Source organism: Bufo gargarizans, chromosome 4 (assembly GCF_014858855.1).
Source record: "Bufo gargarizans isolate SCDJY-AF-19 chromosome 4, ASM1485885v1, whole genome shotgun sequence".
Taxonomy (NCBI): domain Eukaryota; kingdom Metazoa; phylum Chordata; class Amphibia; order Anura; family Bufonidae; genus Bufo; species Bufo gargarizans.
In genome coordinates, this window is record NC_058083.1 from 215,230,567 (window position 1) to 215,245,939 (window position 15,373).

The 15,373-nt window shown below is 45.6% G+C and overlaps 1 protein-coding gene across 3 annotated transcripts in view; it reads right to left on the reverse strand.

Annotated features, from left to right (window-relative positions):
* Window positions 1-15,373, reverse strand: part of ABCC5 (ATP binding cassette subfamily C member 5) — a 112,686-nt gene that overhangs the window by 76,926 nt on the left and 20,387 nt on the right. For all 3 annotated transcript variants that reach the window (XM_044289346.1, XM_044289347.1, XM_044289348.1), the window contains exons 3-5: window positions 2,809-2,969; window positions 2,569-2,724; window positions 625-772 (exon numbers count right to left, since the gene is read on the reverse strand). In XM_044289346.1, the coding sequence (XP_044145281.1) occupies window positions 625-772; window positions 2,569-2,724; window positions 2,809-2,969 (465 nt within the window). The remainder of the gene's footprint in view (window positions 1-624; window positions 773-2,568; window positions 2,725-2,808; window positions 2,970-15,373) is intronic.

Consider the following 15,373-nt stretch of genomic DNA (forward strand, 5'->3'; position numbering starts at 1 on the left):
TCATGAAAAATAAAAATCAGTCGCTAGTACAATTCAGTATAGAAAGAGCCATTTACAGACATTTTAACAGTGCCCCATAGGTACTTACCCATACATTGCACCTTCATCTTTAAACAGCACACTGAAAATTAGTACTAAAAGCAGTGAAATTGCTATACACCTTAATAAAAATTAGTGAAAAGTCGCAATGGAGAGAATAGGGTACCGTTGTTTGCTGAATACATGCATGTACAGCCCACTGTGGAATAATGTGGGGGATATGGCCTTACTGAGGATTTATTTTGTCTGTCTTATGCTATAAGCAAGATAAACAATACCTCATTAGTGGCACAAAAAGCCAACACTGCTTTATATAAATGAAAACAATATGGATAAGCCAATGTTTAAATCAGCAGTGTATAGATATCATTACTGGGTTACTGGTTCTGCAATGCGTTGTAGTTGCCAAAAGTCAACTGTATACTACACGCCGTCAAAAATTTTTTATAAAATAGTTAACCAGGGTCAATTCTGCAGATCTAAACTAAAAGAAGGCAGTAGTAGGTCAAAGAGCGCACCAAGAACAAAAAGCTCTAAAGACAGTATTTACCTTTGGGCACATGAAACAGGGTGGAAACTACTTACTGGACCAATGAAGCCAGCCAGTTGAGTGAGCATCAGGCACATGATGGAGATGATCAGCCTCATACGACAGAATCTCCACCCAACACGCCGGAGAGAGGCTTCCTCTCCTCCACGCTCTTTCACCTCATCGAACCACAGTTTCTCCAGCCTGGATGGAATCAGAACAAACATTTCTCTTGTGGTCTGCTATGCTGTTCATCATACAAAATAAACTCTTTAATATTTAATAGTCCTGGTATTTTTGGATGCAGCAATTTCTATTATGTTTATTTTAATTTGTAATGGGGAAAGGGGGAGATTTAAATTTTTTATCCTTTTTGCATTTTTTATATTTTTACTTCATTTTATTTTTAGTCCCTCTGGGGTATTAGAACATGCAATTAGGGTTGTTTAAAGGTATCGAAATTTCGATAACCGATTGATACTTTTGTACCGGTTTTGATACGATACCGGGATTTCCATATTTTTTTTATACTGGGCTGCACTGTCTAGTATCACAAGTTCCCTCAGCATCACGCGGAGAAGGAAGCAGTCTCTACCTCCCCCGTGCCCCCACTGCCAACGAGGAGAGACGGGGGGAGGAGGAGGGGCGGGTGCACTGCGCCACCAATGAAAGTTAACTTCTTTTACAAATACAGGAGGCGGCAATCACATAGCCAGCACCCTGCCACTATGACAGGGCGCTGCAATGAGTCACAGTTAACCCCTCAGGTGCCACACCTGAGGGGTTAACTGCCGCTGATCGCAGCTCCCTGTCAGTTGCAGGGTGCCGGCTATGCGATTCTGCCGGCACGCCTCCTGTATTAAAGGTTAACTATCATTAGTGTGCCCTCTCCCCATCTCCAGTATTAAAAACATTGGTAGCGCAGTGCACCCTTCTCCCTCCCCAGTATCCCCCCCCCTTGGCTGCCATGGTAACCAATCGGAGCACCAGGACGCTACTGAAGCCCTGGCTGCCATGGTAAGCTCCCTGCTGCTGTGTGCACTATGCAGGGCAGCAGGGAGAGAGTGAGATCCTATTCACCCTAATAGAGCTCTACTAGGGTGAATAGGACAAGGGTTCTACACATTAGACAAGGTGGGAAAGAGTTCTATTTAAAAAAAAAAAAAATATTTTTTTTAAGTATAAATCACCCCCTTTCCCAATTTTATGCCACGTCCGAAAAGTCCAAACTAACAAAATATTTTAAAAAATCTATGCGGTGAACATCAGAATAAATAAACGCTACGGCTGCACTAGAGCCGGAGGCTACAAGCTGCACGTACGGCATCAGTGGCGTGCAGATACTCTATATGTTTGTATCTTTGTTTCGCTCCTGTGTTAATTATCAGCCAGGAAACGCGTCAAGCTTTAGATGCAACAACTATGGCACCATATGTAGCCGTTAATGCATTAGATGTTTCATGGGAGGGATCCCAGTATATATTGTGGGCGACCCGAGTTCCCAGTGTCTTGACAGACGGTATATAGACTTCAGTGATGGCTGCTATGAAGCCAGTACATAGGGCTTTACTACATTGAGACAGCCATAGAGTGTATATAGACTGCATATTGGGATCCTATATATTTCTCTGTAGGTGGAGTGGTATACAAAGTGAATCTGCAGTACAGAGATATTATTAAAGGAAAGGAGTTGGAGTGATGGAATAGTGTCATGTACTAATAGAGTGGGAGGCAGACAACAGTGGAGGTGCAAGAGATATTACGCTTTAATATGCACCCCTGTATATCTAATGCCCTAGCCTGAAAAGTACATGTTTGTGAACTATCACCTTGTTTTAATAGTTATTTAATAAAAGTATGTTTTAGCGATATTCAATCAGACAGTTAACTGTATTATACTCAATATCACCAATCTTGGTAGTGTTATTTTGCATATAGGTATACAAATTTCACATAAAACAAATAATGTGCATAGTAAATTGGCATTAGCATAAACATACCGTCTACAATTGACATCAGAAGACTCATGGCGGGACAATGGCCAGATATCTTCAAAAAACAATTCTCCCTTCTTGTATGCTTTATGTGCCAAAGGAGTAAGCCAAGAGAAAGTCATGAAGGAAAAAAGTCCAGCATTATCCACAGGGTGCTGGTGTCTGTAAGGACAAAACAGAATGAACAATTTTTGCAAACAAAACCACAAGTTCTAACAAGTGTGAAGAGGTGAGAAGACAACTTACTTGGAGGTAATTCGAAAAGGTTTCAGCAAGTGTAGACCATAGTGGTATTTGCTACTGTGGTGGTTGTCACCCAAGAACTGCAAGTGTGAGTGCATGGAAACATCCAATCCAAGACCCTCAGCTCGTGCAGCGGTCTCCAAGGCATCCAGAATGCCCACATCCTTTGAGGTTAAAAAAAAAATATATATATATTAGAATATTAGGAATACAATTTTACTAATTCTTTATATTAACAGCTAGGTATAAAGTCAGTGTGCGCATGTTACCAGTAGCAGGTGTGTTCGACTCTGTCCAATCAGTGCTGCTGTTGTCAGACTGTGCAGGGACACACCCCCAACTGGTAACACCCATCTGTACCTTTACTGCAAGCAGCTGACAATTCATTCTCAGTAGAAATAACAGGAATGGCACAACAGAGTGATAAGAATAGATGCTCCAGAATTGTTGGATGAATGGAGGATGCAGGTAGTTACAACAGACATGTCTGGAGACGTGGGGTTGTCCAGTCAGTAATCTTTTGTTTTAAATTAATTTAACCAAACAACCCCTTACCTGAAGTGTATACAAAACTTGCTAAAGGGACCAACAAGACAAATTTCACTGGTGAACATGAATCCTTTACAGACGTCCCATAGCCCTGATATGCAGCTGTCAGGAGAGCACAGCACAGTTTCATTAGCATTTGATGGCTAATGAACATGATATGGCACCTGCACAATGCAGGTAAAAAATAAAATTCCATTTCAAGACCTGTGAATGGAGGAGTAAGGCTTTGTCTACGGGTTGTTTTGGGATTCTGACTTGCTGCGGACCTGGGAACTGGCTGCTGCAAGGTCTGGGTGAGAGCAGATGAACAACACGTACAGAGTGACAGTTATGGAGCGCATGCACTGTCTACGTTCCACTAGGGAATGGAGCTTTTTGGTTAATCTGTATAAGGGCTCATGCACACTACCGTATGCCCTCCGAGACATACGGTCAATGAGTGGGCCATATGTTCCAAATCGGCATACATCGTGCGCACAAGAGCGCACAGCATCATAGGTTACTATGATGCTGTGCACATCTGCCCGCCCGCAGGACTATTGTCCCGCACTCATATGATATTATGAGTAACCTATGATGCTGTGCGCACGATGTATGCCGCTTCGGGACATATGGCCCGCATGTCTCGGAGGGCATACGGTCGTGTGCATGAGCCCTAAAACTGTAATCCTTCAGGAAAGAAGTCAGAAGCTCATCCTACAGGGAGAAGCCTCGTGTAAGGACCCAATCAGTGTTTTCCCAATCAAGGCCGCTTTCGCCGAAAGGGCTTCCCAGCTGATGTCGCTGTCAGATGATGTTAATTCAATCTGTGATGTATGTAACTAAGTCCAGCAGTAAAAATACAATCCAATACAGGGTCAGTAGATGTATGTATGTATCCTTCATTCTGGATGTAGTCAGGACTCCAGTTGAAGTGTTGCTATAATTGAGTATTATATTCTTTATCCTTTGTATATAGATAAGTGCATAAGAAGAACATTATATCGCTATATGAATATACTAGTTATTATATTGAATAAAATCATATTATAAATATTCATTTGAAGTGTAGCTGCAGTTAAGAGTCTCTCTTTAACCACCTCCCGACCGCATAACGCACGGATGCGTCCGGGAGGTAGTTGATTTATTCCTCCTGGACGCATCCGTGCGTCATCTCGCGATAGCCGAGATTTCCTGTGAACGCGCGCACACAGGCGCGCGCGCTCACAGGAACAGAAGGTAAGCGAGTGGATCTCCAGCCTGCCAGCGGCGATCGCTCGCTGGCGATGTTATTTTTTTTTAACCCCTAACAGGTATATTAGACGCTGTTTTGATAACAGCGTCTAATATACCTGCTACCTGGTCCTCTGGTGGTCCCTTTTGTTTGGATCGACCACCAGATGACACAGGTAGCTGTGTAAAGTACCACAAAACACTACACTACACTACACTCCCCCCCCCCCCCCTGTCACTTATTAACCCCTTAAGAACCCCTGATCACCCATGATCACCCCATATAGAGTCATTGATCACCCCATATAGAGTCATTGATCACCCCATATAGAGTCATTGATCACCCCATATAGAGTCATTGATCACCCCATATAGAGTCATTGATCACCCCATATAGAGTCATTGATCACCCCATATAGAGTCATTGATCACCCCATATAGAGTCATTGATCACCCCATATAGAGTCATTGATCACCCCCCTGTCATTGATCACCCCCCTGTCATTGATCACCCCCCTGTCATTGATCACCCCCCTGTCATTGATCACCCCCCTGTCATTGATCACCCCCCTGTCATTGATCACCCCCCCTGTCATTGATCACCCCCCTGTCATGATGTCATTGATCACCCCCCTGTCATTGATCACCCCCCTGTCATTGATCACCCCCCTGTCATTGATCACCCCCCTGTCATTGATCACCCCCCTGTCATTGATCACCCCCCTGTCATTGATCACCCCCCTGTCATTGATCACCCCCCTGTCATTGATCACCCCCCTGTCATTGATCACCCCCCTGTCATTGATCACCCCCCTGTCATTGATCACCCCCCTGTCATTGATCACCCCCCTGTCATTGATCACCCCCCTGTCATTGATCACCCCCCTGTCATTGATCACCCCCCTGTCATTGATCACCCCCCTGTCATTGATCACCCCCCTGTCATTGATCACCCCCCTGTCATTGATCACCCCCCTGTCATTGATCACCCCCCTGTCATTGATCACCCCCCTGTCATTGATCACCCCCCTGTCATTGATCACCCCCCTGTCATTGATCACCCCCCTGTCATTGATCACCCCCCTGTCAGGCTCCGTTCACACGTCCGTATGATTTTTACGGATCCACGGATAGGATCCGCAAAACGCATACGGACGTCTGAATGGAGCCTTTCAGGGGGGTGATCAATGACAGGCGGGTGATCACCCATATAGATTCCCTGATCACCCCCTGTCATTGATCACCCCCCTGTAAGGCTCCATTCAGATGTCCGTATGATTTTTACGGATCCACGGATCAGATCCGCAAAACACATACGGACGTCTGAATGGAGCCTTACAGGGGGTGACATTTTTTTTTTGGCCCAAGTTAGCGGAAATTTTTTGTTTTTGTTTTTTCTTACTAAGTCTCATATTCCACTAACTTGTGTCAAAAAATAAAATCTCACATGAACTCGCCATACCCTCACGGAATCCAAATGCCTAAAATTTTTTAGACATTTATATTCCAGACTTCTTCTCGCGCTTTAGGGCCCCTAAAATGCCAGGGCAGTATAAATACCCCACATGTGACCCCATTTCGGAAAGAAGACACCCCAAGGTATTCCGTGAGGGGCATATTGAGTACATGAAAGATTTAAATTTTTGTCCCAAGTTAGCGGAAAGGGAGATTTTGTGAGAAAAAAAATAATAAAAATCAATTTCCGCTAACTTGTGCCAAATCTATGAACTCGCCATGCCCCTCATTGAATACCTTGGGGTGTCTTCTTTCTAAAATGGGGTCACATGTGGGGTATTTATACTGCCCTGGCTTTTTAGGGGCCCGAAAGCGTGAGAAGAAGTCTGGGATCCAAATGTCTAAAAATGCCCTCCTAAAAGGAATTTGGGCCGCTTTGCGCATCTAGGCTGCAAAAAAGTGTCACACATCTGGTACGCCGTACTCAGGAGAAGTTGGGCAATGTGTTTTGGGGTATCATTTTACATATACCCATGCTGGGTGAGATAAATATCTTGGTCAAATGCCAACTTTGTATTAAAAAAAAAAAATGGGAAAAGTTGTCTTTTGCCAAGATATTTCTCTCACCCAGCATTCCCCAACTTCTCCTGAGTACGGCGATACCACATGTGTGACACTTTTTTGCTGCCTAGGTGGGCAAAGGGGCACACATTCCAAAGAGCCCCTTTAGGATTTCACAGGTCATTTTTTACACATTTTGATTTCAAACTTACCACACATTAGGGCCCCTAGAATGCCAGGGCAGTATAACTACCCCACAAGTGACCCCATTTTGGAAAGACGACACCCCAAGGTATTCCGTGAGGGGCATGGCGAGTTCCTAGAATTTTTTATTTTCTGTCACAAGTTAGCGGAAAATGATTTTTTTTTTTCTTACAAAAGTCTCATATTCCACTAACTTGTGACAAAAAATAAAAAATTCTAGGAACTCCCCATGCCCCTCACGGAATACCTTGGGGTGTCTTCTTTCCAAAATGTGGTCACTTGTGGCGTAGTTATACTGCCCTGGCAATTTAGGGGCCCAAATGTGTGAGAAGTACTTTGCAATCAAAATGTGTAAAAAATGGCCTGCGAAATCCGAAAGGTGAACTTTGGAATATGTGCCCCTTTGCCCACCTTGGCTGCAAAAAAGTGTCACATGTGGTATCGCCGTACTCAGGAGAAGCTGGGGAATGTGTTTTGGCGTGTCATTTTACATATACCCATGCTGGGTGAGAGAAATATCTTGGTCAAATGCCAACTTTGTATAAAAAAAATTGGAAAAGTTGTCTTTTGCCAAGCTATTTCTCTCACCCAGCATGGTTATATGTAAAATGACACCCCAAAACACATTGCCCTACTTCCCCTAGATGCCAGGTTTTAATATCTTCTATAGTGGGCATATCCTCTGACACTTCTAAATGCAAGACAGCTTCCTAGGTGTCTTACATTAAGGGTCCATTCACACGTCCGTAGACCCACGCAGACCCATTAATTCTCTATAGGGCAGGAATAGATGCAGACCACACACAGTGTGCTGTCCGCATCTGCATTTTCGGAGCGTGCCCCTGATCTTCCTGTCCGCGGCTATGAAAAAAAAAAAAATAGAACATGTCAAATTCTTGTCCGCAATTGCGCACAAGAATAGGCAGTTCTATGAGGATGCCAGTCAGGTGAATAAACCCTTAGACCATAATCAAAAATAGTCAAGCTCATCGGCATAACCAGCCACTGCTTCCCCCTGGATCCTGGGCACAGTGATCTGCCTGTGGAAGAGCAGAGGAGACGGCCCAGGACCCGCCTACATTTGCACCCAGAGGATAGTAATTGGAGGATTTGCAGGGACTCACATCTCGATAAGGTCCACCAGAATGACAGAACACCGGCTATGTGATTCTGCAGCCGGCAGCCACCTCCTGTATTTGTATTAATGGTTTGCTCATCTTCATTGGTGGCGCAGTGGCCACAGCCCCTCCCCTCCTCCTCCCCTCTCTCCTCCCCTCCTCCTCCCCTCTCTCCTGTCATTGGTGGCAGCGGAACAGGGGGAGGGAGAGACTGCTTCCTTCTCCCCTGTTCTGCTGAGGGAACATGGTGCGCGCTACTCGTTCTGCGATAGTAGGATGCGCAGTCTAGCATTGGTAAAAGGCAAATACCGGTATCAAATCGATACCGGTACAAAAGTATCGATTGGGCACCAAGTCCCAGTGCAACCCTACTCAGGATAGGCCATCAGTATTAAAATCAGCAGTGGCCCAACGCTCTGCACCCCTGCCAATCAGCCGGTACCTTGTAGCTCTGAAGCCTGAACTACACAGCGCCACTGTGTGGTGGACGGAGCTGGTAACTGCAACGCTGCACACACCAAAATGAATGGGAGCAGTGCTGCAGCTACCACCTGCATATTGGATGGAGATGTGTACCTCCAACACATGATTTCCAGTACAGGAGCTACAAGGTAAAAGTTGACCGGTGAGAAGATTTATCCATGTATTTATACCAGTTATCTGGCATAAACACATTAGCAAATCTGGCTGGGTTTTTATCCCTAACCACATTCATCAAGTGGTGTGTTAGTGACTGTGGAGATCACAGGGGGAAGAGACACCAGCACACGCTCTACATCCAGACTTGCACAAGAGACCATATTAAAAGAAGCAAGCCATAAATTACATTTTTTGAGATTACCTCAATTTGTAATATCATTTATTTCAATTCATGCGATTTAACTGAAGATCTTTTACAATGTACGTAAGCTTCCCAAATTTATGTAGAAGTCATAACTACCTTCTACATCCTCTAAGTGCTCTTTAATGGTGCCCATTATAATAAAACCCTGCACAGATTATTCTTCCATTATGTTGCCAAATGCAAGGAGAATTACTGTCAAACGCAACCTTAGTCTGAGCAATGTATAAATAGACAAGAATGCTTCCGTATCCTAAACATTCAGAATTAACGCACTGCCCTGAAGTACTAATGCAGTAGACATTTCTGAACTCGACAGATGCAAGATATTATCATTATTGCACTATTCATTCCATGGTGCTGTACATACAAGTACAGGGGTATACATAAGTAAGGCTACTTTCACACTAGCGTTCAGAGCGGATCCGCTCATATAATGCAGACGGTGGCTCTGTTCAGAACGGATCCGTCTGCATTATATTGTATAAAATTTTCTAAGTGTGAAAGTAGCCTGAGCGGATCCGTCCAGACTTTTACATTGAAAGTCAATGGTGGACGGATCCGTTTGAAGATTGAGCCATAGTGTGTCATCTTCAAACGGATCCGTCCCCATTGACTTACATTGTAAGTCTGGACGGATCCGCACGCCTCTGCACGGCCAGGTGGACACCCGAACGCTGCAAGCAGCGTTCAGGTGTCCGCCTGCTGAGCGGAGCGGAGGCTGAACGCCGCCAGACTGATGCATTCTGAGCGGATCCGCGTCCACTCAGAATGCATTAGGGCTGGACGGAAGCGTTCGGGTCCGCTTGTGAGCCCCTTCAAACGGAGCTCACAAGCGGACAGCCGAATGCTAGTGTGAAAGTAGCCTAATACAGACTGGTACAGAAGGAGAGGGTCCTGGGAGGACTTAATCTACGAGGTATCACAAAGAAAATTAGTAAAATATTGGATGCAAAAATGTCACAGCTACTAGAACGATAGATGCTTTTACATTACGTTCACATGGTGGAACATACCCAGGAAAAATCTGAGTTTTGTCCATATGAAGCAGGGCCATATTATGTCTTGGCCCAGTTCAATAGGGTGGCCGTCCACCACATTTTTTCTTGTGGAAACTATGTCTAGTCACTTTTTCCCCCGCAATACACAATTCCAGACCATATGGGGCACTTATTTTAAGTTCTTTATGATTAGATGCATTTCAGCATGTGAACATATCCTTAAAACGCTGATAATCTTTTAGGCTGTCCATAGTTTGTTAATACATCCATGCACAGTGGAAATAGTGCGCAGAAATGAAACATCTCCATGGGCGTTTTTCCATAATAGAAAAAAAATGATGTAAGACTGGCACTCAATATGTGGGTAATAAAACAGGTCACAATTTAATATGTATTTTACAACAATAAAATAAAAAAATAAAAACAACACAACTATAAATATTCATGCGGTATGGTTCTGCTTAAGCCATATGTGTCTGTGGCTGAGAGAGTGGAAGCAGAATATAGAGTAACAATCGCAATGGAATCTAAGACCATATATCACGTCCCTTGATTCAGTGTAACAAAGAGGTCTTATGGTTATCATATAAAAGTCATCCTCTCAATTCTGAGGATATCCATGGGGATGCCGGCCACTGAGGAAGGGAAAAGAAGTCCCCGAAACGCATCTGGCATCATCCACCCCTGCACCTGTTATCAACTGGATATACCGCAGAATATTGATTAAATAACAAAAATTGGAGCGCTCCAAAACTTTACATCTCGAGAATTGTTCTACCTATGAATTGGGACTGAAAGGCTACTCTCGCGATCTTTTGACGGTAACCACGTGACACGCATTGGTGAGCGAGGACGCCAACGGAAAGAGACATAGCCGCATGGCGTGGTGAGTAGAAGTTTGCGGTACGGGACATACCGATGAAGGATCGAAGCCGGTAGCTGTAAGATACTTAACACCGCTCCACTTACCACCTACACCTAACTGCCAGCGACACACTTGGCAAATACCAGCCCTGATAACAGATATTGTTTTTGATGGACTGAATCGCTGTATGCCCACTGTGCACAGTTTATGGACCGATTTTCTCCCCCAGGCGAATATTTGGAGAAGCAAGTATATTGCTGCTCATATAGCGCCATCTTCAAACAGATATCCTCAGAATTAAGAGGATGACTTTTATATGATAACCATAAGACCTCTTTGTTACAGTGAATCAAGGGACATGATATATATGGTCTTAGATTCCATTGCGATTGTTACTCTATATTCTGCTTCCACTCTCTCAGCCACAGACACATATTTAATCCGGAACTGTGAATGGTTAGAGGTGGCTTAAGCAGAACCATACCGCATGAATATTTATAGTTGTGTCGTTTATTTTTTTTATTTTATTGTTGTAAAATACATATAGGGCTGCAGCTAACGATTATTTGCCGATTAATTTCTACGATTAATCGGAAAAAAACGACAAAATTACAAAACAGAGAGGTTTATATGATCTTACTTGAAAAATTATGTTCAAAGGCCATATTAAAACAAATTGTGGACGACACTATTATGGGGGATCTGTGGACGACACTATTATGGGGGATCTGTGGACGACACTATTATGGGGGATCTGTGGACGACACTATTATGGGGGATCTGTGGACGACACTATTATGGGGGATCTGTGGACGACACTATTATGGGGGATCTGTGGACGACACTATTATGGGGGATCTGTGGACGACACTATTATGGGGGATCTGTGGACGACACTATTATGGGGGATCTGTGGACGACACTATTATGGGGGATCTGTGGACGACACTATTATGGGGGATCTGTGGACGACACTATTATGGGGGATCTGTGGACGACACTATTATGGGGGATCTGTGGACGACACTATTATGGGGGATCTGTGGACGACACTATTATGGGGGATCTGTGGACGACACTATTATGGGGGATCTGTGGACGACACTATTATGGGGGATCTGTGGACGACACTATTATGGGGGATCTGTGGACGACACTATTATGGGGGATCTGTGGACGACACTATTATGGGGGATCTGTGGACGACACTATTATGGGGGATCTGTGGACGACACTATTATGGGGGATCTGTGGACGACACTATTATGGGGGATCTGTGGACGACACTATTATGGGGATCTGTGGACGACACTATTATGGGGGATCTGTGGACGACACTATTATGGGGGATCTGTGGACGACACTATTATGGGGGATCTGTGGACGACACTATTATGGGGGATCTGTGGACGACACTATTATGGGGGATCTGTGGACGACACTATTATGGGGGATCTGTGGACGACACTATTATGGGGGATCTGTGGACGACACTATTATGGGGGATCTGTGGACGACACTATTATGGGGGATCTGTGGACGACACTATTATGGGGGATCTGTGGACGACACTATTATGGGGGATCTGTGGACGGCGTAGTTATGGAGAGGGGGATCTGTGGACGGCGTAGTTATGGAGAGGGGGATCTGTGGACGGCGTAGTTATGGAGAGGGGGATCTGTGGACGGCGTAGTTATGGAGAGGGGGATCTGTGGACGGCGTAGTTATGGAGAGGGGGATCTGTGGACGGCGTAGTTATGGAGAGGGGGATCTGTGGACGGCGTAGTTATGGAGAGGGGGATCTGTGGACGGCGTAGTTATGGAGAGGGGGATCTGTGGACGGCGTAGTTATGGAGAGGGGGATATGTGCACTGTTATGGGCATAACAGTGCACAGATCCCTTTCCTCATAACAGTGCACAGACCCCCCTTCCCATAGCAGTGCCATACACAGACCCCCCCTCCTCCCCATAGCAGTGCTATACACAGACCCCCCTCCCCATAGCAGTGCCATAGACAGATCCTCCCCCCTCCCCATAGCAGTGCCATAGACAGATCCCCCCTCCCCCTTCCCCCTAACAGCCCCGGCCCCGATGCTTGCATCTTTATTTTACCTTTTTACAATGACGCTCCCGCAACATACCAGGCAGAGCGGACGGCGGCGTAACGTCACTCAATCACGTGACGCGCCTGCTCCGCCCACTTCATGAATGAAGGAGGCGGAGCAGGCGTGTCACGTGAGTGCGTGACGTTACGCCGCCGTCCGCTCTGCCTGGCTGTTACAGGAGCGGGAGCGTCATTGTAAAAAGGTAAAATAAAGATGCAGCGCCCGCCCGCCCGCATAGCAACGAATCGGCGATTATTCGATAACTGGATTCGTCGACAACGAATCCAGTTATCGAATATAATCGATTACATCGATTAATCGTTGCAGCCCTAAATACATATTAAATTGTGACCAGTTATATGACCCATATATTGAGTGCCAGTCTTACATACATCTTTTCTATTTTCATTTCCTACTGATTGGCTGATCAGTCAAGACTAGAGCACCTATTCCATTCTGAGAAGGTTGCGAGCTATCCACGTTAACCATATTCAATCTAGTGTTTTTCCATAATGTCAGATCAGCTATCAAGTGCCTCTACAAAAATATCTTTGGTAACACTCTTCTCCTGCCACAACTGGCAGAATCTGAGAAAACTCCGATCCCAGCAGTTTTTGCCCTCAGTGCTCCAGTCAAACATGATCACCGGACTGTGTAAAGGAAGAAGTCCCATTGCCATAGGGATAGCTGTAATCATGGAGACAGCACAGTATCCGACAAGCGGAACCAAGGCCATCTCATGTGTATGTGCATTAGAGCATACTAGTGGTACCATAAAGTCCCCTTTACATATGTCAGGTGATCTGGTTCAATTCTCCTGTGTGAAGCAGAAAACGCTGGATGGGAACTGAAGCCAGAACTGATCCCATAGTGTTCCATGGGATCGTTCTCATACATTCAGCGCATCAGTTGTGATGCGGGATACCAAATAGAGCAAGACTGCATGCTCTGTTTTTCTGTCCGGCACAATCAGTGGGTAGTTACCTCCCGGCTCCCAGCCTAAGGCTACTTTCACACTCGCGTTTTGGGCAGATCCATCATGGATCTGCAAAAAACGATCCGTTACAATAATATAACCACATGCATCAGTCATGGACGGATCAGTTTGTATTATCTTTAAACATAGCCAAGACGGATCAGTCATGAACTCCATTGAAAGTCAATGGGAGACTGATCAGTTTTCTATTGTGCCAGATTGTGTCAAAGAAAACAGATCTGTCCCCATTGACTTACATTGTGTACCAAGACGGATCTGTCTGGCTCCGTTTCGTCAAGCGGACAGGAAAACGCTGCAGGCAGCGTTTTGGTGTCCGCCTCCATAACGGAATGGAGACTGAACGGAGGCAAACTGATTCATTATGAACGGATCCTTTTCCATTCAGAATGCATTAGGGCAAAACTGACTAAGCCAAAACGCCAGTGTGAAAGTAGCCTAAAATAGCTTACCTGGACACAAGTGATGTATGTGAAGCGGGCCCAAGAGGCTATGCATAGCCAGAGTATCCTGGCAAGCAGAATTATACCAGTTTATTGTTAATTTGCAAGTTGCTGAGGAAATGCAACATCAGTATGAAGACAGAGTTCAAGTATGGAGGCCTCATGGTGAGCGCTTCAATCCTGCCTTCGCTGTGGAGTGACACACTGCCCCATCTACTGGTGTAATGATCAGGGGAGTCGCCGCATACGTCAGTAACCCCTAATACTGATGCGAGGGACACTAACCTCTCAGCAGTATGTGCAGGACAACCTGCAACCACATGTTTTCCCTCATGGCAGTGCTTCCAACTGGGAATTTTCAGCAGGATAATACTCTCCCATACAGTTGCCAGATTTATAAAAAAAAACAAAAAAAAAAAAAAACATTTATGGGAACGGTTGAGACTCCAACTTTGGCAACCTACAAACGTGCAGGATCTACAGGCCCAGCTGCAACATCCGTGGGCAAATGTGCCACAGTATCCCATACAGAACCTGTATGCCTCCATGCCCAATCGTTTCTCATCTTGTACCCAGGACAAAAAGGGACCCAACAAGGTCCTTTTAACTGTAAAGTTTCTCCAACCCTTTTGCCCCAATATTGTAATCACTTACATACATCCTCATTACTTTCACACATAGAAAGTTTCATTCCATTCCAACTAGGGTTGTTGCGGGTATCGAAATTTCGATACCCAATCGATACTTTTGTCCCGGTATCGATACGATACCGGGATTTCAGTTTTTTCGATACTGGGCTGCGCTTCTGCGCAGTCTAGTATCTCTGAACATGAGCGCGCTGCTATCGGCGCGCTCATGTTCTCTCAGCAGCACGTGGAGAAGGAAGCTGTCCTCCCTCCCCCCTGTGCTGCTGCCGCTGCCACCAATGAGAAGAGAGGGGCGGAGGAGGGGCGGCAATGAGAAGAGAGGGGCGGCAATGAGAAGGGGGCGGAGGAGGGGCGGCAATGAGAAGAGGGCGGAGGAGGGGCGGCAATGAGAAGAGGGCGGAGGAGGGGCGGCAATGAGAAGGGGGCGGAGGAGGGGCGGCAATGAGAAGAGGGCGGAGGAGGGGCGGCAATGAGAAGGGGGCGGAGGAGGGGCGGCAATGAGAAGGGGGCGGAGGAGGGGCGGCAATGAGAAGGGGGGCGGAGGAGGGGCGGCAATGAGAAGAGAGGGGAGG